General features: G+C 41.4%; 1 protein-coding gene across 4 annotated transcripts in view; it reads right to left on the bottom strand.

The window, feature by feature from the left end:
- The window catches only part of FMNL2 (formin like 2), a 294,350-nt gene that overhangs the window by 66,375 nt on the left and 201,327 nt on the right, over positions 1 to 26,648 (bottom strand). For 3 of the 4 annotated variants that reach the window (XM_037027832.1, XM_037027833.1, XM_037027834.1), the window contains exons 5-6: positions 19,473 to 19,556; positions 16,448 to 16,600 (exon numbers count right to left, since the gene is read on the bottom strand). In XM_037027832.1, coding sequence (XP_036883727.1) covers positions 16,448 to 16,600; positions 19,473 to 19,556 — 237 coding nt within the window. The remainder of the gene's footprint in view (positions 1 to 16,447; positions 16,601 to 19,472; positions 19,557 to 26,648) is intronic. The other variant, XM_037027835.1, reaches the window with a different exon arrangement.

Below are 26,648 nucleotides of genomic sequence, written 5' to 3'. Positions count from 1 at the left end.
GCCCCAGAGTTGGTTTCATTAAGCATCCACTCTTTATGCTAGACTCTGCTAAGTTGCTAAGGAAACAGGAAGGATAAAGATGTCGTTTTGGCCCTTGAGGCCTTACCACATAGTTGAGAGGCAATAGATGTTTATTATCGGATAGTCCTCGTATTAATGATTTGCTCCGTCCACAATCCAGCCCCAGCCTACCCCGTCTGTCACATACACATCGCCAATGTATAAAATAAACTCAATAATAATACACACACCTGAACAGCACAATACAGTGGAGTGAGGACAGTCACACCTTCTCAAAAGAGAATTTCTTTGGCAAAGAATCTAAGTTAAAATCCTCATATAGTCAACATGAGATTTTCTCAATCAGGCCAGATTTGACAGAGCTAATTAACACAGACCTCCTATTGGTAACTGCCATTACTTATAAAAGTTGTTTTTAAATGGGGCTCGACTTCAACAAGTAAATATAAAAGACATGGCCAAATTGTGGGATGAGTATCAAAAGGTGCCATGACCATGAACATCACTGAGCATGAAATATTACCAGAGCAGATTTAAAACATGCCTGTCTTATGGCTCTTTGCGTGATGAAATTACAAGACACTACCATTCATTATTTCTGTCTATACTTTTTTTTAAAGATTTTATTTATTTATTTTTAGGGACAGGAGAGAGGGAGAGAAACATCAATGGGTGGTTGCCTCTTGCGCCCCCTACTGGGGGCCTGGCCTGCAACCCAGCCATGTGCCCTGACTGGGAATTGAACCAGCAACCCTTTGGTTCCCAGGCCAGCACTCAATCCCCTGAGCCACACCAGCCAGGGCATATTATCTGTCTATATTTTAAATGTACTACAACAGACGTGTATTCCTTTCCAAATAAAGAAATAAACATTTCATAAGAAACAAACTTTTGTAGATGGCCCAGGGTTACATTCCCCTGAGACAGGGGGCTAGCTGAAGAAGGGGCTGTAATGCTTTCTCCACTTCATTCACTATGAGGAACACTTCCTAGAAGGCCTCTGAGCTGGTCCTGGTCTGTCCTCATAACGCACAGGTTAGGGGTTCTGTGACATGGCCAGTCCCACCACAGTGCATGTGACAAAAGACCAAGTATCACTACTGGAAAGACTAAACTTTGAAAAATCTTATTCCCCAGTGCTACAAATCCCCATATGGGTGTCAATAAGCTGGAATACAGTGATTAACAGTTTATCTAAAAACAGGATGAAGGTAACTGATTAGCACCACCAATCTCCCCCAGGTATATGAGTCACAGCGATTCCCCTTTGTAGGGTTGGGAAATAGCAGCAACAATCAGTCACCAATTAGAAATTCAAACAGCTCAAAGGAAACTGGTTATAACTGCCAAATATTGTATGTACAGGTGCTGCTGTGTAATCACATTAACACAAGTGAATGTAATTCAATATACAATCTCTCCCGGAGCAGATAAGGTTCCGTAACACTGCCTTCAGGCCACACGGTCTTCACCTCTCCCAAGCAGTGATCACCTCTGTTAGTGCTCTAAATACGCATTCCACAAAGGCCTGAGCTGTACAGGAAGTAAGCTGGTGACTCAGGAGGAGGTGTGCGTGCCTCTCCGGTGAACTGATACCCTTTGGCACGTGTTCTGTTACACAATTACACAAAGCAAAGCCAGTTACTGTAATATTTCCTCCCTGAAGCTACTGTGAGATTACTGGAACTGACTGGAGACTGTCCCTCCAGTTCATTGAGGTATATTCAAAATGCCCCAATGATAGGCAGCCCTGGTGTCTGCATGGTCTCCTGTGTATAACTCATGCAGATGAGCTTCAGTTCTGTCCCATGTAGTACGTCTTGAGTGTTCCCAGATTCTGTCAACAGCTAAATGGTGCATTTAACTGAGACTTGTAATTGGCTTCTTCACTAGTAATTCTCAAACCTCATGGTACATCACAACTTAATCTAGGACAAGGAGGGGCCTGGGAAGACCTTCAGCTCCATGCATCCCCCTCGACTAGCTGCCAGGCCAATGGTCTGCACTGTGATTGTAGAACTACTGGGTTTCGAGGGTGCTGTGGAACTGAAGAGGGAGGGAGACAAATAACACAAGATAAAACACCACAAAGGTAACTATTCTTACTTAGATTCACTCGTTTTTCCTGAATAGATACTCCCCAGATTGCAGAAAAATGTACATTTCTAATGTACAAAAAAGTTACTTCTGGCATATTTCGACAGTTTTCTCATTAGCTTTATGTATGAGAGCGTTTACAAGGTCCTTATTCTACTATTTTCACTGACATCCCATAACAGGCATTTAGAGATAATTTTCCACCCAACGCATTCATTCTGAAGTGTAACAATTCCTTCAAATTGCTGGGAGCAAGTCTAATGAAGTCCTGAAGCAATTAGGTCTCTTTGGTGTGTCGAGCAGGTTCCCTAAGACTTGGGGGTCAAAGACAACTCCCTTGAATTCCAGAGGGAGAAAACAGGGGAATGAAATATTTATGGAGTGGCTGAGCCCAATGCCTGGACTCCCGGGGAAGACCATCTAAATGCCATTCTGAGACGCCCAGTTCCCCAAGATGGGCAAGCGACCTCTGGGGCTCTAAATGCTCAGACATGAAAGGGAGTTTTCTCAGAGGCAGAAAGCAGCCCTGGGCATTAACTTTTGAAGTTCCTGCCTTATGTAGGAAAAATAATGCAGAAGAGATATTCAGGGCTTTTTCTTGAAGTCTCAAGAGTTTTAAGAAGCCCCGGCTGGTGTAGCTCAGTGGATTGAGTGCGGGCCTGCGAACCAGAGGATCGTGGTTCGATTCCCAGTCAGGGCACATGCCTGGGTTGCAGGCCAGTCCCAGCAAGTGACTCACGAGAGGCAACCACACATTGATATTTCTCTCCTTCCCTTCCTCTCTAAAGACAAATAAATAAAATCTTTAAAAAAAGGAGTTTTAAGACAATCCCGGTTTTTAAGAGGCCATTTTCACAGAAATTGTAGGGAAACTGACACCGCCAAATTTCTCAGGCCCTCTTCTCCAACTCTGAGAATTGCCTAGTATCTTGTCAAGCACTGAACAAAAGCTAAATGTGACCCTAGCATTCAAAGATGAGACACTAGCTGGAACAGGTTGCCAATTGGAATTCAGAAAGTTCTGAGAATATGGAAAGACATTATAAAATTAACCTAAGATCAAAACCAAAGAGAAATGACTCTAACCACCTGTATTAATTTTATGTACCAGTAGTTATATATCCCTCAAATGAAAAAATTGTAAGTCAATATTAGTGTAAGTTTAAAAGGCATAAAAAGGCAATTTTTATAAATATCCTCTATTTTCTATTTTTTATTTAATAATTTTATTGTACTTTTTCTATTACCATTTAGTCCCCTTATAACCCCTGCAACCAGCACACTATTGGCAAGATCCACGAGTCCATTTCTCTTGTTGTTCAATCTCTCTACCCTCTACTTCCCTGCCTTAGCTGTCATCCTGCTCTCTATGAGTCTGTCTCCATTTTGCTTGTTAGTTCAGTTTGTTCACTATCGCACATATGAAGGAAATCAAACAACATATATAAGACACTTCCTATGTAGGACTATCGTGGAAAACTGCCAACTGATCACCAAGCTCCTGTGTGGCAATGAACCTGCTGACAAGCAGGTGCTGAGCAGCTCAATGCACACAGCACTGGCAGCAGGTGCTACAAGGAAAGAAGGCAGTTCTGTTTTGAAAGCCCTTCAGACTGACTGGTCAGTGAATGTCAAATAGTCGACTTACTCTAATAAGCGACAAGGCAAATAAACCTGAATTTCTGATTATAGCCCAAATGAAAGAACAGATCAAAGCTCCAGAAAAAATAAAACTAAGTGATGAAGAGGTGGCAACCTATCAGATGCACAGTTCAAAACACTGGTAATCACAATGCTCACAGAAATGGTAGAGTATGGCTGCAAAATAAAGGAAAAAGTGAAGGGTAGGGAAAGTGAAATAAAGGAAAATGTGCAGGGAACCAATAGTGACGGGAAGAAAACTGGGAGTCAATGGTTTGGAAAAGAAGGAAGAAAAAAAATATTCAACCAGAACAGAAGGAAGAAACTAGAATTCAAAAAATGAGGAGAGGCTTAGAAACTTCCAGGACATCTTTAAACATTACGACTTCCAAATCATAGGGGTGCGAGAAGGAAAAGAAGAAGAGCAAGAAATGGCCCTGGCTGGTGTAGCTCAGTGGATTGAGTGCAGGCCTGAGAACCAAAGGATCGTAGTTCGATTCCCAGTCAGGGCACATGCCTGGGTTGCAGGCCAGTTCCCAGCAAGGGACACACGAGTGGCAACCATACATCGATAGTTCTCTCCTTCTCTCCTTCCCTTCCCCTCTAAAGATAAATAAAATCTTTTTTTTTTAAAAAAAGAAGAGCAAGAAATGAAAAACTTATTTGAACAAACAATGTAGAAAAACTTCCTCAATTTGGCAAAGGAAATAGACTTTCAGGAAGTCCAGGAAGCTCAGAGAGTCCCAAAGAAGTTGGACCAAAGGAAGAACACACCAAGGCACATCGTAATTACATTACCCAGGATTAAAATTAAGGAGAGAATCTTAAGATTAAAATAAAGGAGCGCCCTTAAAAGCTGCAAAAAAAAAAAAAAAAGGAGAGAGTTAACTCAAAGAGTTCCCATTGGACTATCAGCTGATTTCTCAAAAGAAACCTTATAGGCAAGAAGGGACTGGAAAGAAGTATTCCAAGTCATGAAAGGCAAGGACCTACATCCAAGATTGCTCTATCCAGCAAAGCTATCACTTAGAATGGAAGGGCAGATAAAGTGCTTCCCAGATAAGGTCAAGTTCAAGGAGTTCATCATCACCAAGCTCTTATTATATAAAATGTTAAAGAGACTCATCTAAGAAAAAGAAGATAAAAAATATGAACAGTAAAATGACAACAAACTCACAGTTATTAACAACTGAACCTAAAAACAAGAACAATCGCAAACTAAGCTAACAACTAGAACAGGAACAGAATCACAGAAATGGGAGATCACATGGAGGATTTTCAGTGGGGGAATGAGAAGGGAAAAGACGGGGAAAAGAGGTACAGAGAATAAGTGGCATAAATGGTAGGTAGAAAATAGACAGGGGAGGTTAAGAATAGTATGAAAAATGTAGACGCCAAAGAACTTACATGTACGACCATGGGCATGAACTAAAGTGGGGGAATGTGGGTGGGAGGGGGTGTGCAGGGCAGAGGGGAATAAAGGGGGGGAAATGGGACAACTGTAATAGCATAATGTAAAAATATATTTTTAAATAAAAATAAATAAGATCAGTACATTAAGAAAACAATGGTGATAAATTTAAGAATAAATGGAGACTTCTGGCCAAGATGGAGGCATAGGTAGACACACTGTGCTTCCTCGCACGACCAAAATAAGGACACCAAAAATTTAGAAACAAGAAAACAACCAGAACTAACATAAAATTGAACTGTATGGAAGTCCAACAACCAAGGAGTTAAAATAGATACATTCATCCAGGCGGAGCAGAGTTGGGCAGCCAGGCGGAGAGGGGCTGCAGCAAAAATAAGTGGTGGCTTGCGGACCCCGGGTGTACAAGACGACAGTGGGCAGACCCTGGGTACGCAGGTAGCAGATGGCAGACCCAGCAAGGCATATAAGGTGGCTGGTTGACTGGGTGGTCCCACATTACCACACAGATAAACCAGGCAAAACGGGGGAGCGAGACAGACCATGCAACCCACGGCTCCAGTGATGGGAAATAAAGCCTCAAAACACTGATTGAAAACACTTGTGGGGGGTTGCGATACCAGGAGAGATTCCCAGCCTCACAGGAGAGTCTGTTGGAGAGACTCACAGGTCCTAGAATAAACAGAAGCCCAGCCACCCAGGAACCAGCATGACAAGGGCCCAATTTGCTTGGGGGCCTTGCAAAAGACGAAGAGCAAGAAATGGCCCTGGCTGGTGAAGCTCAGTGGATTGAGCGGTGGAGGGGACCAATATCTGAGAGAGAGCAGAGTAAGTGCCATTGTTCCCTCTCTGACCCCTGCCCCACATACAGCATCACAACCCAGCAACTGGGTCGACCCGCCCTGGTGAACACCTAAGGCTCTGCCCCTCACTATGTAACAGGTGCATTGAGACAAAAAAGAAAAAAATGGCCCAAACAGAAGAACACATCAAAGCTCCATAACAAACATAACCAAGCAATAAAGAAATAGCCAACCTATCAGGTGCACAGTTCAAAACACTAGTGATCAGGATGCTCACAGAATTGGCTGAATTTGGTCGTAAATTAGATTTAAAAAATGAAGGCTACACTAAGTAAAATGAACAAAAATGCACAGGGAACCAATAGTGATGGGAAGAAAACTTGGACTCAGATCAATGGAGTGGACCAGAAGGAATAAAGAAACAACAAAACAGAAAGGAATAAAGAAACAAGAATTCAAAAAAAAATGAGGAGAGGCTTAGGAACCTCCAGGACATCTTTAAATGTTCCAGCCTCTGAATTATAGGGGTACCAGAAGGGAAAGAGAAAGAGCAAAAAGTGCAAAACTTATCTGAACAAATAATAAAGGAGAACTTCCCCAGTCTGGCAAAGGAAATAGACTTCCAGGAAGTCTAAGAAGCTCAGGGAGTCCCAAAGAAGTTGGACACAAGGAGTAACACACCAAGGCACATCATAATTACATTAGCCAAGATTAAAATGAAGGAGAGAATCCCACAAGCAGCAAGAGATAAGGGGGCAGTCACCTACAAAGGAGTGTCCATCAGACTGTCAGTGGATTTCTCAAAAGAGACCTTACAGGCAAGAAGGATCTGGAAAGAAATATTCCAAGTCACGAAAGGCAAGGACCTACATCCAAGACTGCTCTATCCAGCAAAGGTATCATTTACAATGGAAGGGCAGATAAAGTGCTTCCCAGATAAGGTCAAGTTCAAGGAATTCATCATCACCAAGCCCTTATATGAAATGTCAAAATGACTTATCTAAGAAAAAGAAGATAAAAAACATGCATAGTAAAATGACAGCAAACTCACAGTTATTAACAACCGAACCTAAAAACAAAAACAAACACAAACTAAGCAAACAACTGGAACAGGAACAGAACCACAGAATGGAGATCATATGGAGGGTTAGCAACGGGGGAGTGGGAGAAGGAGAGAGGTGGGAAAAGGTACAGAGAATAAGTAGCATAGATGGTAGGTAGAAAACAGGGGGAGGGCAAGAACAGTATGGGAAATGTAGAAGCTAAAGAGCTTATGGCCCATGGACATGAACTAAAGGGGGGGAATGTGGGTGGGAGAGGGTGTGCAGGGTGGAGGGAAATGAAGGGGGGGAAATGGGACAACTGTGATAGCATAATCAATAAAATATATTTAAAAAGTAAATGATAAATAATGTGTCAATGATAATTCTGGGAGTACAAGACAAAAGACATGACTCCTGAGCAAAAGCTAGATGTGATCAAATACTGGATTTTGTTCAGAGATCTACACCTGTAAAGTGCTAAACAGTAAACCCAAATATATGGAGACTGCTATTCACCCAGTGAAGCCTTGAAATAAGTCACATCAATCATATATTGTCTTAACATATGCTTAAGCATATGTCTTGTCTTAACATATGCTTAAAACAATATATGCATGACATTTAGACATGTTTTTCTTTTACAAGCAAAAGTGTATTTAGAAAGTTACAGAGGTAGAGGAAGTAAACATGGAAGCAGTGAGCCAGCTGGGCTGCCTGGGCTCAGGAAACAAGATATGGAGGCAAAAGAAGGGCCCTCGGAGCTTTGGAGAAGGAAAGACACGGAAAGTACACCTGGGGGAAGACAAAGAGGTAAAGGCATGAGCATGATCAAGACAGAGGGAGAGACTGCTGGACATTTGCTTGGATGTGGATTATGGGCATGTCTGCCTCTCCCTCTGAGCCTGTATTAGCCACAGACAATATAGTACTGCAGAACCTCCCGTGAACATTTCCTGAGCTGACCTAATCAGGCCCTCTCAGAGACTGGCAAAAAAAAAAAGGAGCGGAGGTTAGTTTCCAAACTTTCTTGTGAAGCTTCCATGCCAACATTTGTGAGATTTCTAATTTCTAGGTTCTAACGGCAACAGGAAAAGAAAAGGTATATATTTTTTCTCTTACAAAAAGAATTTTCAAACAGTGTACCTATTTGCACATCAAACTAATATCTACCTGTAAATAAAGAACAGTAATTAAAACTACCTTGAAAACTAATGTAAGTGTTCAGCTCAACTGCAATGCAAGGCCAACTGGGTATGTCACGTAAGTTGGCATAACTGTACTAGTCTTTTATGGTTCCAAAGTCTGGGCTAATACAACGTGACCAAGATTTAGGGTTTTAGGTTTCCTCTTTCTTACCCTTCAGACATGACGTTACTTTGGGCATATTTTTTCTATCATTTAAACTCATAAAATATATGATGCTAAAATAAATGAGCCAAGCACTTTTCTGACACTCTCTAAAGCCAACAGAAATAGAGCTTAGAGACTTGAATCCAGATAGTTCAGGTGGGGATAAAGGGAGACAGACAGAGACAGGGAGAGAAAAGTACACTAAACTCCTAATGAAACATTTTTATAGTTATTAAAATTTTCTATTCATCTACATTTCCCATTACAGGACCAAATGACATCTAGAACAGACCCTGCAAATCAAAACGTCTCAGTACCCCCTTTCTGAATATAGTGAGTGAATGAACACTCTTCCATCCTATGAACGGAGAGCCATTATCAGTCTTAATTTTCTGATTTTTCACTGTAGTCCCTTTGACAAAGGCATTTGCTATTGAGTGGCTAGTGAATCAGGATGTATCCCCAAGTGAAGTGTGCAACAAACCTATATATCCCCTGTGACCTTTAGATAGAAGGATTTCTGTTATCCCAAATTATCTCCTCTTTTCATAAACCATCAGTAAATCATTGCCAGTGAGCTAAAATGACAATTCAAATAACCTGGCTTTCAAACCGCCACATAAACTGGCTCTGAACAACTGCCAGCCAGACTCCTGTATTCGTCGTTCCCTAGACAAACCACACAGTCTCACCACTGAACCGCTGCTCATACCACCCTCTCTGCTCCTCTCCTTCCCTAGTCCCTCCTCCAAGTCTTACTCACCGTTATTTCATATCCAGACCACATGATGAATCTTTCATAGAATCTGTTGTTCACTCTAGCCTCTAAAGTCCCACATGGCTAGTTTTGGTTATACTCACATGACATTTAACGTATGTTAGTTTGGACATGCATGAACACCCACAAACATCTATACACTTTTTCTCAAATTGTCAAGACACTGTCACATAGTAGGAAGAAGTCAGGAGGCTCTGATTACAGATCCCAACTCTGTCACTTGCCAGCTGTGGGTAAGTTCCCTGAGTGTCAGCTTCCTCATCTGTAAATGAGGCTAATGATCCTTGACTACCTCCTGAAGATCTTGTGAAGATATAATACAGTAAGTATTATATGAACAAGTCTTTTATCAGTCATAAATCATATACAAATGTATCATTCTGTATCCTCAGAACTTGGCAAAGCACCCTTCACAACATTAAATACAATAAATCTCGCCGAAGTAACCACCTACTTTACAGGAACTGTTCATTTAACCCCACAACATGTGACGCAGATCCTAGACCCTATCGTCTCCACTGACCTGAGAACCTGTGAGACCCTTCCCCTACAATGCACTGGCTGGGTGGCTTGTCTGTCCACTCTTACACCGTCTCTCTTGGTTGGCTTTTCACTGGGTCCAAGGTAAAATAAAGTGAACTCAAACTCAGAGTGGGAAATGCTGGACAAATCTGTCAGTACAGTACACCCATAAGCTTTATATAATTAAAGTTGTCACCATTTTCACTAGTAGAGACATTAAAACAAACTCCAAGCTGAATACTTGGAATGCACATTCGTAACCCTAGTAAACTTCTCTTTTTGCAACTTCAAATAAATAAAGAAATACAACAACCCAACACTTTCAGTTATTTCTGCTTACACTGTGCCAAGAAGTAAAATTGAAAGTTTATAATTACAGATTATTTCTGTAAAGTCTGCAAATTTGGAAAGTCTTTATTTTATAGATGGTTATTTCATTTTCTGCAACCTCAGATGTTTATCAAGTTAAGGAATATCTTCAACATTTTTCCTCCCTCAGAAATGAAACCTGGGTGTTTTCTCTGATGACTGTCTCCTCATTATGCCTTTTTTCTTCCACTCCTTACCTTTCTAAATTAAGTATTAGTGAAAATTTTAATCAACATCTGCTGTCTCATCTAATGAGAATAATTTTTAAGTATATTTTCTTTGTAGTTGTCTCCCATTTAAGTTGGCATCTATGGGAATAAATTTGATTCTTCAATACCCTCCCACAGAAGAGATTTAAAATAAATAGAGTTAAGGAGATACTTGTAGAATAAAATACAAATGATGATTCTCAATAATAAAGACAATAAAAGATCTGGGTCGATTTTGTATAATTTGGGAGAAAAGGGAAGAGGAAAAAGAATGATGATCATTTCAGATATTAGGTTCCTAATTTATATAAGCTGGAAAATTAACAAAACTGAGTTCAACCTCCATATTATGAATCGAGATAAAAAGTGCTTCAGCTTTTAACTATCAAATTCAAAGATTTTTTATGTGATACCAGAACAGTTTAAGAAGTTACATGATTTCCCTGACCCCCAACAATTAAAACTGAAGGTACATGATAACTATTAAAATACAAGAACTTGTAAGAGCCTAAAAGAGTTCAACTCTTCTAGAAGACCCCTTACTTTATAAGCAAACTGCTACAGAGTAGGTGTTCCCATATCTTTAAATGGGATCACTATTACACAGAGGTCAGGAAAACTGCTATGAACAGCAGTATTTATTGTCATAAAGGCCAAAAGATTCCATGGGCCATTAGTCCATACACGGAAACAGGTTCTCAGGAGCTACGTAACTCCTTGAAGAACAAGGTTTTAGAGCTGGGTCTCAGGTGCCTCTTCAACGATACAAAGTCGAATAAAGGACATTAGGGATCCCTTCCAGATTATGACTTTCCTGTTTCCACTAGTGGTTCTATTTTTTCTATGCAATCATACACAAAACTTTCTTTTCTTTTTTTTTTTATCTCTTTGACCACCAAGTCTGTTTTCAGATGTTTTTATATTTGCTCTATGTTCTAAGTTTCAGATTCTTTGTGTGTAGCTCCGAGTGCCAGGTGCCTCACAAGCGTTTCCCCCAGTCAACTTCCTGGGCATCCCCAGACCCTACTCGCCGGCAAAGACCATCCACCTCACGTGATTTCCCACCCCACTGCTGCCCGGGGGGGGGGGGGGGGGGGGGNCCCGGGGGGGGGGGGGGGGGGGGGGAGCCAAACTCCACCATTTGATGGGCTTTATCACGTGGTCTCTGCCTACCTGATTCATGGGTATGTAGCATATGTATTTTATGTCACAATAAACTTGATAAAACAAAAATTTGAAAAGAAAGAAGTTCATGCATATTCTGATTAAAAAAGTCACTTATCCTTTAATAAACTTTCCTTTTAGTGTCTTCACATTTGCAAATAAGTGAAAATAAAATTATATACATATAGAACTTTTGGTCTTGTCATTTGTTTAGAAAATACATTTCTATAAGAACTTATTCTCTAATAGCTATAAAAATATTACAGAATATTGATCGGGCTCTCCACTAGCTCAGTTGACACCTTTGTGTGAAGTAGAAAATGTCACATTTTCTTGGAAGGAGCGAAAAGCCCATTTAGAGCAGGGGACAACTTAACTAAGGACATGCAGACACCTTGATATGAAAACATATTTACTGGAGGGGAAATTATCCTATAAATACTCAGGCAGGAAAATGTGGTGTGGAGGTTGGGGTTGGCCACCTTACTTCAAATGCTACCTCCTTTACTTACTGTTTGACCCCACACAAGTCGCTCAACAACTAAAGGACTCAGTTTCCTTAATGGGACCATATGAGTAGTTCTTCCACAGAGCTCCGTGGGCAGTAAATCACAGAAGGCCCTTAGAGCAGTGCCTGGTACACAGTGGACACTCAATAAAAGCTCCCCGCCACTACCAATAAAAACTGTAGCAACACTATCTATATCTCTGTGCCCATTTTTAAATACTTTTAAATCCCCTTAAAAACATTGCCAGGAATGAGATTACTGTATTAAGATACATAAACAAGGGTCCAAATGTGAACTCTTCATCTCTTCATATAAATCCATGCATATAGGTGGTAAAGAGTCAGATGATGACTATTTATGACATGCCATTCCATGAAGTTAATAATATCAGCAAAAACAGCAAAAACAGCAAAATTTGTTCTGAGGAATCTTAGGAAGAAATATTAATAGTAGTTAATACCCTAAAGAAATTGTAGATCTTGGTGTCCACACCACAGTGGGGAAGGTCAGTGGGGTGACCTACATACCTTGTATGTCTACGACCCAGGCTCCCCATCAGGCAGCCCTCCACCCCCATCAAAAAGCCTCTGTCCCGCAAAAGACAGGTTCTCCTCTCTCTCCCAACATCCTGATCTCTGATATAAGGCTGTGGTCCTCTCGTCCTCTTTCACTTCACCTCCACCAGGAATAGCTGTCCTCACCCTGAAAACCAACTCTGGCTGTCACCCAGAGTCCCAGTTTAAACCCGGCACCACCCAGCTGGCTCTCAGTGTCCCAGCTCGTTCTTTAAAAACTCAGAACACTTATTTATTGTCTATGTCACTGCTTACTTAAGTCCAATGGCATTAACAGTGACATTCTTTAATATTAGAAATTATTTTCTCTTGCATCTGAAGTAATGCAGTCTTTGTCTTCAAAAATCAAGCATGCACATACAGTAGATGTGTGCATTGCCGCAGCATCTAATGTAGCCAGATGTGCAGCCACACGAACAGAAGTCTGTCCTAACTGAAGGTCCACTGGCTCTAAGTTTATAGAACAGCACGATCCACATCTCTACTGCACTGGCACCAACATTTTCACTACTGGCCAAGCTGACAAATGTATGAAAATGTACAATCTAACAGCTGACATAACTGAGGGTGAATGTCACGTCATAAAATGCTTAACAATCCATTTTAAATAGTTAAAAATTAAAGTCTGACTACAAAGAGGAGAGTGTGCATCAACATTAGAATTTTGTTTTAAAACAGTGTTTTTCCTTTTTTCTTTAATCATGCCCCATTTATAAGGTGTTTTACATTTTTTAAAATCTCATTTCTTCTTCCAAGTTTAACTCACCCTTTTTACCAAGTGATATTTAGGATGAGATGATTCAATCTACATTATTATCTGGATATCGGGATGAGGGAATGAAAATCAAACAAAGCTACTAGAATAAATCATCTCTATAGAACATAAATTAATATCCTCTTTTTCTTTAAAAAAGCCTGCAACAAGCCCTGGCTGGTGTAGCTCAATGGATTGAGCACGGGCCTGCGAACCAGAGGATCGCNTGCATCAACATTAGAATTTTGTTTTAAAACAGTGTTTTTCCTTTTTTCTTTAATCATGCCCCATTTATAAGGTGTTTTACATTTTTTAAAATCTCATTTCTTCTTCCAAGTTTAACTCACCCTTTTTACCAAGTGATATTTAGGATGAGATGATTCAATCTACATTATTATCTGGATATTGGGATGAGGGAATGAAAATCAAACAAAGCTACTAGAATAAATCATCTCTATAGAACATAAATTAATATCCTCTTTTTCTTTAAAAAAACCTGCAACAGTAAAAAAAAATATATAATATACTGTGAATGTTTGAATTCTTAATGGGAAACTGTAATATGATGACAGAGTGTATCCAAGTTTAAAAGGCCGTGGCCACATCCAGCACAGGGGGAGGGCACTAAGCCATGAGGTTATCATATCATAACATGGGGGGGGGTTGCAACACCCTGCCACCATGCATTGCCAGCTCTCTCGGGTGTCACTTCCCCCCCTGACTTACGGGATTTTCCGGTTTGAAGCCTCATCATCAGTGTGTAAACTGAAGCTGCTCCAGAGGCAACAGGGACAGAAGCAGCTCTGGTGGCATGTGCACTGAAGACACTCAGGCAGAGAAACCAATCTGGTGGTGGTGTAAGAGGTGAAAGGAAGCGGAAGAGGAGGAGACAGGAGGGACAGAAAGGACGAAGCAGAAGAGGAAAAGACAATCAGAAATGAGACAGCAGAATGAAAAAGAAGGGCAATGAAAGGAAGCCAAAAAGTGGAAGAAGTGTGGGGAGCAGAAAAAGAAAGGGGAGAGAAGAGGAAGGAAGAGAAACAATGTAAACAATCTTTGGGTCTATGAAAAGCAACATGTACCATATGTGTGTACTTCTGATCGCTGTTTTTATAAGTCACAGATGCAACCAAATGAGCAAATAATTTGAATCCAGGCAGAAATCCATGAACCACAAGAGCTGGAATATAATTGATACGCATTGTTTAAAAATAAAAATCTAAGCTTTAGATCAAAAGTCGCATGAAAGCTAATGTTGATACTGTTGAGTGACTAGAACCTATGGAGGAAATTCCAGTGTTCTGTGCCTGAGCTTCAAACTGGTTGCACACAAAACAGAAGAATGTGATATTGGCTTCTTAGCTGGTCATCTTCAAACACACCTGCCAACCAGAAATGCCACAGAGTTCCTGAGTTTCTCAGAAAAGCATTTCCATCATGTTCATCTCTCTACACTTTGGACCTCTTTTTCCAGTTTAAAATGAATTCTAGCAGAATCTAGCTGGAGCTAACCGTGAAGTACATCAGAAATTGAGGTCTCGTACCATGCCTTCCAGGGCCCGGGATTACAACTCTCCTTGGACCTGGCATGTTCCCCACATTTTCCTGACGCCCCCACTCTACAGAAACGATGTGCTCTCAATGAACAGTCTTAATAATGGAAAACTAGGCATAATGAATGACTAATCAGAAAAACAAATTCTTGTTAAGGTGGTAGCTAGTCAATAAATGATACTTTCTAGGTAAGAAATGATGGAAAAGCAAATTAAAATCCACTTTGTCAATTAGATCCCTTACCTACAGTTACATCTATACAAATGATAAGAATTTCCATTCACGTACTAAGGTGATCAGGGAATGCTTCAGCACACCAGACCTTCTTTCTCAACTTCCAAATCAGCCCACATACGTCCCCGTTCACATGTAAAGTTGATAGAGACGTGCAGGTTATACAGCCCTCCGCCTATTACAAATACCATGGGATGAATTAAAACACTGTTACTCATTATTATTGAATCATTCTAAACCCACTGATATTTTTGGCATTTCTAAACAAAAAAAAAATTCTGAAAAGTTGACTGGAAGCATCACATTCAAACATCAAATCCTTCAGTGGAACTGAATTTCATTACAGAGACTTTAACTTTCCATGACCAAAACCCAAGTCAAAGGGACAGGAGGTCATTAAAAGGCCACCAAATAGGAAAAGCCCGAAAGCCACATATTCACCAGTGACAACCTGACACATGGGTTCTGCTACAATGCCCTAGTACCATGGCGATCTTTAACACTTACAGCAACAAAGTCCACTTGCCAGATAAAGCCCAAAATAACAGAAATTTTACTAAAGTCCTGGAATATGGAGAGCTTTATGAACTGGCTCTAGATGGTATCTGTACCTTGGCAGGTAGTTTTGATTCACACACCCATGTACAGTGCCTGGCAAGTTACAGAAGCTCAAAATATTTTTCAGAGAATGAATAATTGTAGGAATGAATGAATAAACAATTCAGTGATGTTATGCCCATTAGTGGTGCAGGTGGTCAGCACCCACCCTCCCTAACATGGTGGTATTTCTGCCAGGAGAGATTAGAAAAGGAATCCTTAGAAGGATTAGAAGGAAATAGAAAGCTCAAAATTGAGCACACCTAACCAAAGAAACATGCTTAAGGACATCTCACTAATAATAATTAATAAAACTCACTCTAGCATCCCACACCTGTGACGAAGAACACCCCCCACAGAACACACAGCTGAGCTACCACTGGAGGAAAGGAGGGGAGGCGCAGGGCACAGAAAGTAACGAGCTGTTCTTAAGATTCTCAAAGCCTGATGTGCTGTCTCCACCCAGAAAACCAAGCCTAAGTCACGATGTCAGCATCTCCCTGGTCTCAGAAACTTAACTGCCTATAGAGACTACTCTGCAGTTGTATAATTTGGTAGCAGAATTTTCTCTTTGTGCTGAATGATGGAATGGTGTTTCCTGGAAGCTATTTAATGTTACAGAGTACAGCCCAAGCGATGATCCCATGAACTTCTGAAAACACTTTCATTTGAAAGTACTGAAAATGCAAGTTATGTGGCAAGATACAGGAATACGTGGCCCAAGATCATCACAGAAAAGACACTGCTGTCCCCATGCATCCTACCAAATTTGCCTCGCTCCTGATTAAAGGAACTCACCGCAGTGCAGAATGCCTTCCCGAGCGGGACACACTGTTGCCCACGGGGGAGGGCAGGTTGCTCCCTCTGTGCAGGTCCTCGATGGACCTGCTCCAGGGCTTTGATTTGTCCACCGAGCTCTCCACAGTGCTTTCCTCGCTTTCAAAGTCAAAACTAAAACAGAACAGAAACGCCACAGAAGACTTAAAGATTCATACTGACACAAACACATGGGTGTGCATACCTTGCTCCTGCCTTTTATACATCTGCACCCTAATGTGGTTAGTCTTTGCAAACAAAGTAAACTAAAAGGGAAATACAGAAATGTCTATGAATTCAGAGGTGACTCTGAAAACACAGAAAGACAAATGCTGGGTCAGGCAAATAGTTAAACAATAGCAAAAATTAAAATAGTGATGTACTATTTGTATTTTACTATGAAACTCGCTAACTTGCCAAATGCCAACATTGCCAAGATGGAAAGTGAAGGTGGGGGGTGGGGAGTAGAATCTCACAGATGTCTTCATTTTGCTTTAACAAGTCAATATGTTAGGCTTATACTAATTTATCCCTACCCATCAATTTTCACTGCGCATTTGCTCCTAGTGTGCTGGCAAGTGTGCTTTTCCAACCATATGTGATGCATTACTCACAAACCTATGAATTTGCTTTGATTTCGGAATCTCTTCCCAATGTGGTGCTCTTTAAAGTAGGACTGTTGTTTCTTTGACATTTTTTGAGGTTATTAGTCATGTTAACCATGTTAGAATAAATGGCAAGTTAAGTCACTCATTCTTGTATAATTTTAAGAACAGTGTTTTTAAACAGACGGGCTTCATGTTCTATGCATTTTCTCCTCCCAAAGTCAGTAGCTCTGTTTTCTCCCCCCAAAATATTTTATTAATTGCTTCTACCCATAGTTCCACCAAGCAACACCTGATCAGATAGAGAATAAACAGAAGGCAGCCATAATTAGTAACACATGGGGGATCTTGGAAGCTATCACAGAAGAAACAGCAACCCTTTTATGAAAAAGTATGACTTTTATAAGAAGTATGATTGCCAAAATAAAATATTTGGTTAGAGCAATCATCTGTAAACTAGGTGATACTCTCCATCTATTAAGTACTATTCCAGATGTCACAGACTGGTGTACTGAAGTCACTGACTCAGCCTGACAATTCTGTCATGCCTCAGGATTCAGGAAACAGTGCTGAACAGAAAGGCAGGGGAACTGAAGTAATCAAACAGATCCTGTCATTGATATTGGGGAAGGTAGCTGAGGGGACATTTCAAGATCACTCAGGTTTTCAACATGCTCAACTCTGCGGTTCCCACGTTGCTCGGCTGTTCTGCACTCTCATGTTCCTCCAGCTCATCCCCAGCTCTCACATGGCAGGAACAGCAATGCCTTAGGGAAAGCTCCTGCTTCAGGGATGGAGCATGAGCCTGTTGTTTCATATTACATGAGCTGGGAAACTGTCACATGCCAAGGAATGACAGGACATTTTTCACCCCATTAGTTTCAAGGAAGAACATAAATTGGACCTATATATAGTTTTTCATCTAAGTTATGCAAAAAAAAAAAACTAATCAGGAAAAAATGTAAAGCTAATGCAAAAAAAAGTAGAAGACTGGGAAGCAAAAGCTGTGAGTTCTGATGTTTGTTGGGTCCGACCTCGTGCTGCAGACGAGAGGCATGCCCTCGCAGGGGCAGCACCGTGTCCCATTGGTTTTGTATGACACAGAGAAAGGGCCGAGTCACAGCAAACACATGTCACACACAGCATGCCACTCCCTTCATCATTCCTGAGGTTTCTTAGCCCTTCCTCAATTCCATGAGCACTCCTCCAGATTTTAAAATATGCCACAAGGGCATTATTATCAGTCTATCATAATAATTGGTGTAAAGGGAGATCCGCGGTTTTGACACAATGGAGATAAGAAACAACCTTTGGAAGACTGCGCTATAAAAACTGGGATTATATTTCAGAGGACAATTTCTCAGGAAGAGAAGAATTTGTCTTTTGGTTGTTCTTACTTTATTCCCTATAATATACAAGGGTCATCCAGACTGAAACGCGTCAAGCCCATTTCAGTTAATACTGTGGTTTCTGCCTCCACAAGGAAGGTGTGGTTGCAGCTTTCTCCTCACAAATCCTCAAGGAAGTGACGAGGGTCAGACAGCATCTGGCCAGGTCCTGGGACTCTACTGGAGTGAGGCAGTATGAAAAACAAGGTACTGCTTCCAAAAGAAGAGTTGAGGGGAAAGATACCACCTGAGCCACAATGTCTTCCAGTCAAATTAAAAATACAATATTATTTCCTCTATCTGTGTGAGAGTATATCTGTGGATACAGAAATATTTTCTGATTAAAGGAGCAAATGTGGAGGAGAGAATATTTCATTCAAATGTACACCTCTTATTCCTGTCGTAAATCTTTCCAGAAGTAAAGCAAATGGGGAAATTGTATAAATTAATGAAAATTAGGCTAAGTAAGTTAATTTTTTGCCTGTCCGGCTCTAGTCTATTTCACCTTTACAACAAGTAATTCAAAACAATACATGTAAAGTAAAAAGAAAAAGGCTCTTGTTTTACCCTCCCTCCAGTTTGGTATCTATTTCTGTCTTTACTGGCATAGACAAATACACATATACATGTAATTTTTGAAGAAATAAGAAAAGGGAGACGCTCCTCTGTATCTTGCTTTATTCACTCCACAATGCATCATCTCGTCTTTCAGTAAGTACTACAGTACCCTACCACATGGCTGTATGTAACTTGAGCACTAAAGAAAGTAGTTCTTTTTCAAACAAGGACTCCTCTAAGGGTAATTTTTACTCCACTGTTTTATTTCTGCCTTAAAAGCATTTCTAGTAACAATTACGTGACTTGCTTTTGGTTATTTGAGTAGAAACAAACCTCCTTAAGCCACACTACATCTGTTTCTGCTTTCTCCCGTCAGTGCAGTGTGCAACTACAGCACAAAGCTGCATCTTCTACGACCACAGAAAACTCAAAAGAAACAAGCCGAGTTTTACTTACGTTACCGCGTACTGTGCAAATGACAGATACTCCACTAAAACATCAAGGCCTTTGTTTTCTTCATTCAAAAACTCTCTGACCCATCTGTTTAAAAAAAGAAAAAAGAAAAATCTATTGGAGACATCCATCGCATGCTCAGTCATGAGAAGCCACCATGAAAACGTTTGTTTTTCCATCACAAACATGCATTGCCTGCAAGAAAATATGGGGTAAGGAGGCCCGGACTCTATCACAGGAGGCAGGAGCTTTTAGGTATGGCAACGAGGAAAACCACAACATTTCAACGTACAAGAACAGGGGGCAAAAGGTGAATGTGTCCCTTCTTTGCATTTTATTGCTTAAGAGGCTTAAGAATCACCTGTAAGAAACTTTCTTAAAAAGGGGACTTGCTTAATGTACTTTTTCCACCATGACTGATCCACAGCGTGCTGGCTAACGGAGCCAAGACTGCACAGGGAAGGAGGGGCGGACTGGGCACATGGCGATGCAATCGCTGAAATCCAGGCACGGGTCCAAATCTACGTTCAGCCCTGTCTTGCCACACTAAGCTGCAGAAAACACTAAACTGGCCAATGAGAGAGACCAGTGTTTATGGGCTTCCGGAAATTCAATAAGGGATGATTTGCTTAATTTTTCCCATGGACGTTATAACTTTAAAGAAGTTGCAGACACCGCATACCATTGTCAGAGTTGAGATTTCACAAATGCCAAGTTTGTAAAACTTCATTTAAAAATAGTACCACCTTGCATTTGGACGGTGGATTTGATGTGGATGAAGTTCACTGTTTTTTTATAATTTTTTAATAATTTTTTATTCATAATAACTCCTGGAGGTAAAGTAGACTGGTCAAGCAGAACACTCGGGTACTCAGGAAAAACAGCTGTTACCCCAAGGGCACCCATCCTCAGAGAACATGTGATACCCCATTAAGCCTTCACTAGATTTGAAACTCCAACAAACAAGTAAAAAGGTCCGCTCCTATCAAAGAAATGGAACTTGAGGTACACCTGCCAAGGACATTCAAAAACAGTTTGCCTTCATCCATGCACACCAAGCCTGTGTGTTACGTCAGCTGTGGGCACACCCGCTACCATGGAAGTTGCTAGAACAATAGGTCAGTCCTGCCAAGTGCCCTTAAGGATGAGCAACCCCTTGACATCTTTGTCTTATAGGAAGAAAACGATCTGGTGGACTCGGGATGCCTGTTTTTTATTTTTGTTTTTTTAAAAGATGTTTTCTTTGTTTTTGTTTTATCCTCAGAGTTCATCCTTTCCTTTAGCCCTGCCGTGTCCAGGATGTAAATGCATGTCTGCAGCTGGTTCCAAGAGGAAGCAAGGTGGCAAAACAAGACAGCTTGCCTCATATTTCCCTCTGAGAGCCTCAGGCAGACTGTCACAAAATGTTTGCATTTCAAATAGCCACATAAGCAAGTAACATTTAATTTAAAAGATACCTAGCGTGGCAACAGTAGCAAGGAAAAACACCACCCATTGGGCTAGGCAAAGTGGCTTTGTTATAGGAACTTACCCAAACTAACAGGGTTAGTTACAGTCAAGGCTGAAGCTTCGTTTCAGAACTACAACATACACAATCTCATGGTATCTACTTCTACGTACTTATTTTCATTTTCTTTATTTTAATTACTCCCTACTCAGCTAGGTCTTAGGAGATACTAGACATTTTTAAGCACTGATAAGTAGGGGAAGAATTTTTCTTTTCTTTTTACAATTGGTAGGAGACTAAAGAAAGGCTAAAACTCATTATGAAAACTGGACAACTAGCTGCTCCTGAAATTTAAGCCCCTCGGCTCCTCTCTGGCCTCCCCATGGGTCTGGCCTATGGGCTCTGAGGGCACCATCTGACCGGCCCTCAGTGGTGGGCGCTCAGCAGGAATCACCAGAGCTGGACACAGGGGGTCAACATTTTTAACAGAAGAAGTCACCACAAGGGCCAGACTTTTCAGGGAAGTCAGTTCTACATATTCTCCGTGGCCAGGAGAATACTCTAGTTTAGGAGTTGAGAAACACCCCCCGTAGTTCCTTCTGGTTGATTTTGCAGACGCTGCCTCTAAAAAGTAGAGATGGTCCAGGGCATTCTGTAGCTCTGTCACTGTCTCAACCACTGTCGTCTTGCCATCGCTTAGAAAGTCCAGCCACAGAGACAGACATGAGCAGAGGAAAGAGGATGAGCCCAGTAGAGAAGGTCACCAGGTGCCTAGCAATGGGCAAAACTGTGAAAACAAAGACCTCACCCCAGGCTGACCTTCCCTCCGCCAGCATACTGCGGGTCATGAGGGTTAGACTCCCTGAGAGGGAAGAGAAACAAGGGGACCAGAGAACAGCCCTTGGACAGAGGCCTCCAGGACAGTGAGGTTCTGACCCACATCAAACACAAGTAGGCATCGTTTGTGTTTCAGTTTCAGGCCCAGAAAAGCAGCAAAAGCAAACAAGTGAGGCCATCGTTGACATCAGGACCAGCTGCACCTGGGGCCAACCAATCGGTAGAGACCAAGACCCTAAAAGAACACACCTAGAAAGCTGATGAATATTTTATTGAGATCCTCCCATAGAACCTTCAGATAAATACCCTCAAGACAGAGGACCAGTGAGGCTCTCTCTGAAGCACGCCCTCCCCTTACCCCTCCTCCTCTTCCTAGCCCCTCCCTTTCTCCGAAGCTCTGGGGGCCTGGCCATTCTTTTCCCTCTGTAACTTGTTTCCTGGGCCCACTTCTTTGGCTCACTTCCTCCACCTCTGTGATCTTCTAAATAAACGTTCCTTTATAGTTTGGCAGAAAAAAAAAAATGAAGAAAGTTCAGCCACAAACTGAATAGGAGGCAAATAACTCAGAAAATAAATTTTTTTAAAAAAGGAAGAAAAAGAGGAAGAGGAAGAGAAAAAAAAGGGCAGAAAATAGCCAAGTACAACCACAGCTACAATTCTCTTGACTCAAAATGCTAACATGTACATATTTTGATACAGAGATAGACTATTTTTTCAGGAAGCCTTTTAAAAAAGGTTTTAGTTATTTTTAGACAGAGGGGAAGAGAAGGAGGAAGAGAGGGAGAGAAACCACAATGTGTGGTTGCCTCTTGCATGCCCCCTACTGGGGGCCTGGCCTGCAACCCAGGCATGTGCCCTGCCTGGGAATCAAACCAGTGACCCTTCGGTTCACAGGCCCTCACTCAATCCACTGAGCCACACCAGCCAGGGTCCACCATAAACTATTAATTAGCTTCTCTTACTTCAATCCAATGTCCTTGTCAATACCCCCACTCCTACTTTATGACTTTAATCAAAACTGCCTTAAAAACAATTTTCAAAGTGAAAGGCAGTAGCCAGCTGCTCAGTTCCTAAAAAGCTAGATAGAGGTAAAGTGTCCTGCCCTGAGAGGTTTAATTTCATGCCGTTAACCTCTTTTTCTAAGCTACAAGATCTCCCCAGAGTCTTTGATCTGGCCTAGGCATTCCTAGGTGACTTGAGAAATAATAAGATAAAAATCCATCATGCTTGAGAGTACCTTACCCCCTTTGTCAAATGACATCAGCTCAGTAAACTCATTTCAGAAAAAAAGCTGTGAATTGTGGGAAAAGAACTAACAGAAAAGAACCCAGCCTTCACATTTCCCTTGTCCTCTTAACCCATGTCCTTCCCACACTTGGGATATTCTGTCGGGAAAGAACAGAGGTGAGTATGGACTGCTGTGGAAATGAAAGAAGAAAAGAAATTTCTTTTCCTCCTGTAGGGGAAAGAAAATAGGTAAAGATGAAAAAAGGGCAACTTTCAAAGCGGTATTTTAAATCTAAAGAAATAAAAAAATTGTATTCCCCATTCTGCAGATTTATGTATATAATTATATAATGAAATAGCATAAATTTAGGGTTCCTGTAGACACTTTCTTTTTTTAAATATATTTTACTTATTATGCTATTATAGTTGTCCCATTTCCCCCCCTTCATTCCCCTCCAACCTGCACACCCCCCTTTAGTTCATGTCCATGGGTCATAAGTTCTTCATCTTCTACATTTCCCATACTATTCTTGTCCTCCCCATCCATTTTCTACCTACCATCTATGCTACTTCTTCTCTGTACCTTTTCCCCTTCTCTCCCTCTCCCACTCCCCCACTGATAACCCTCCATGTGATCTCCATTTCTGTGGTTCTATTCCTGTGGTTCTAGTTGTTTGCTTTCATTTTAGGTGTGGTTATTAATAACTATGAGTTTGCTGTCTTTTTACTGTTCATATCGGTATCTTCTTTTTCTTAGATAAGTCCCTTTAACATTTCATATAATAAGGGCCTGGTGATGATGAACTCCTTGAATTTGACCTTATCTGAGAAGCAGTTGATCTGCCCTTCCATACTAAATGAAAGCTTTGCTGGATAGAGCAATCTTAGATGAAGGTCCCTGCCTTTCATGACTTGGAATACTTCTTTCTAGCCCCTTCTTGCCTGTAAGGTCTCTTTTGAGAAATCCGCTGACAGTCTGACAGGAACTCCTTTGTAGGTGACTGTCCCCTTATCTCTTGCTGCTTCTAGAATTCTCTCCTTCACTTTAATCTTGGCTAATGTGATTACGATGTGCCTAGGTGTGTTCCTCCTTGGGTCCAACTTCTTCAGGCCTCTCTGAGCTTCCTGGACTTCCTGGACTTTCTATTTCCTTTGCCAGATTGGGGAAGTTCTCCTTTATTATTCGTTCAGATAAGTTTTCCACTTGTTCCTCTTCCTCTTCCGATACTCCTATAATTTGGATGTTGGCACATTTAAAGATGTCCTGAAAGTTCTTAAGCCTCTCCTCATTTTTTAAAAATTCTTGTTTCTTCATTCTTTTCTGTTTTGTTGTTTCTTTATTCCTTCTGGTCCACTCCATTGATTTGAGTCCCAGTTTTCTTCCCACCACTATTGGTTCCCTGTGCATTTTCCTTCATTTCACTTAGTGTAGCCTTCATTTTCTCATCTAATTTGCAACCAAAATCAACAAATTCTGTGAGCATCCAGATCACCAGTGCTTTGAACTATGCATCTGACAGATTGGCTATCTCTTGGTTGCTTAGATATTTTGGATCTGGGGCTTTGATCTGTTCTTCTATTTGAGCCATTTTTGGGGGGGTCTGGTTGTGCCTGTTACGTAGTGAAGGACAGAGCCTTAGGTGTTCACCAGTGCGGATCAACCCAGTCACTGGGTTGTGATGCAGTGTGTGGGGTAGGGGTCAGAGAGGAAACAATGGCGCTTGCTCTGCTCTCTTATTTCAGTCCCCTCTGCCACTTCCCACAAGCAAATTGGGCCCTTCTGGTGCTGGTACCCAGGTGGGTGGGCTTGTGTTTATTCTAGGACCCTATGGGTCTCTCCAACGAACTCTCCTGTGAGGCTGGGAGTCTCTCCCGGTGCCTCCGCCCCCACAAGTGTTTTCAATTGGTGCTTTTAGGCTTTATTTCCCGGTGCTGGGGCCCTGGGCAGTCTGTCTCACTCCCCGTTTCCGCCTGGTCTATCTGCACATAAATGTGTGACTGTAGTCAGCCAGCCACTTTGTGCATCTCACTGGGTCTGCCCATTGCCACCCCATGTGGGGTCTGCTAGCTGCGGCCTGCACACCCGGGTCACCAGCCACCACTTTTTCCAGCCTTCACCCCTCTTTGCCAGCCGCCGACTCCAACTCCCTTACCAGTCTGGATCAATGGTTGTCAGACTTCTGAACAGTTCAATTTTCTATCAGTTCTGGTTGTTTTTTCTGTTTCTAAATTTTTGTTGTCCTTAATTTTGGTTGTGTGAGGAGGCACAGTATGTCTACCTATGCCTCCATCTTGGCTGGAAGTCCCTGGAGACACCTTCCATTTTCACCTCTGTGCATGCTACACACACTTTTTAATACATTACCAATATGAAAACAGTTTCAAATTGGGTAATTATAGGTTTTGGAGAGTAGAATCATTTCTGACTCTGACAGTGTGCATCAATTACTAAGTACCTCAGATTCCCTGTAATTACCATTTGCTGTAAATGTGAATTAGGCAAATTCCCAATCAGCTGTTCAGGGGCCAAAAGAGATGCAGTCATGAAAAACAGCTCTGGAAGAAACCTTCTTCAAGGAAGGGATCGAACTACAGATGCCAGTAGTTACTGTTATTATTGACGAGTCAAAGCTTTATTTCTGAGCTGCTGTTTTCTCTCTAGCCCCCAAATCTCCGAATGGCATAATTCTCATCTAGACACACAAAAAGGGGGCAATAGTGAATTCCCTTTGTCACTCTCCTACAAGAGAGCTACTATAGACACGGTGCGAACTGCAGTGGCTGAAAAATCAAAAAGCAAGAGAGAAAAGAGAAGCATCACCGGACTCATCATCAGCTACCAAACCGAGGAGACAGCGTCACAAACTGGTTCTCAAAGAACAGCCCCCACACCACCAGGGGTCCCTGAGACCCTCCCAGAGGTCTGTGAGTTCCGATTATTTTCATACAAACATTAAGAAAGTAGTTGTTTTCATCACTGTGCTGACACTTGTCCTGATGGTACAAAAGAAATGTGGATAAAACTGCTGCCACCAAAGAATACACCCATTTATTGTATTCTTCACTTGAAACTGCCCTTGTAAAGCAGTAACAATGCTGCTTTTATTAAAGCTTCCCCCCTGAAATACATCTGTAATTTTCTGTGACAGAATAGGAAGCCACATAGAGCACTTCTGCTTTCTGCCCAGGTGCACAGCTGTCTCGAGGAAAAGCACGCCTCCAGTTGTCTGAGCTGAGAACTGAACCAGCACCTTTTTATGCGGAATGTACAATGACTGACAGACCATGGTTATTCTTCCCGGGGCATTTGGAAGATGTGTTCTCAAAAGGGAATGAAGTGAGCTGGTCATTCTGAGGAAAGCAACTGACAGTATTTGTTGTCAATGATAAAATGTGAGTTTTCAAACAAAGGCGACAACAAAAAAAGTTAGAATTTTGGAACATTTGTACTCACCACCGTGAGCTTGACAGCTTCCCAATAATTAAAGTATACGCTAATGAGACTGGTGATCACTAACAAATGTGATTGTTTTCGTAGTGTAGAATAAAATGTGTTACTGTTTGGGAGATGAGATTAACTCAGTGAAACAGTATTTTCCAAATGACCAATTCATGGTGGTAGAAAATAAGCAATAGGTAAAAAGACTCATCCAAGTGCAAGACAGTAA

This window comes from Sturnira hondurensis, unplaced genomic scaffold, assembly GCF_014824575.4.
Source record: "Sturnira hondurensis isolate 20B ecotype Veracruz unplaced genomic scaffold, ASM1482457v3 Scaffold0019428, whole genome shotgun sequence".
NCBI classification, from domain to species: domain Eukaryota; kingdom Metazoa; phylum Chordata; class Mammalia; order Chiroptera; family Phyllostomidae; genus Sturnira; species Sturnira hondurensis.
This window is presented reverse-complemented; position numbering and strand designations above follow the sequence as displayed.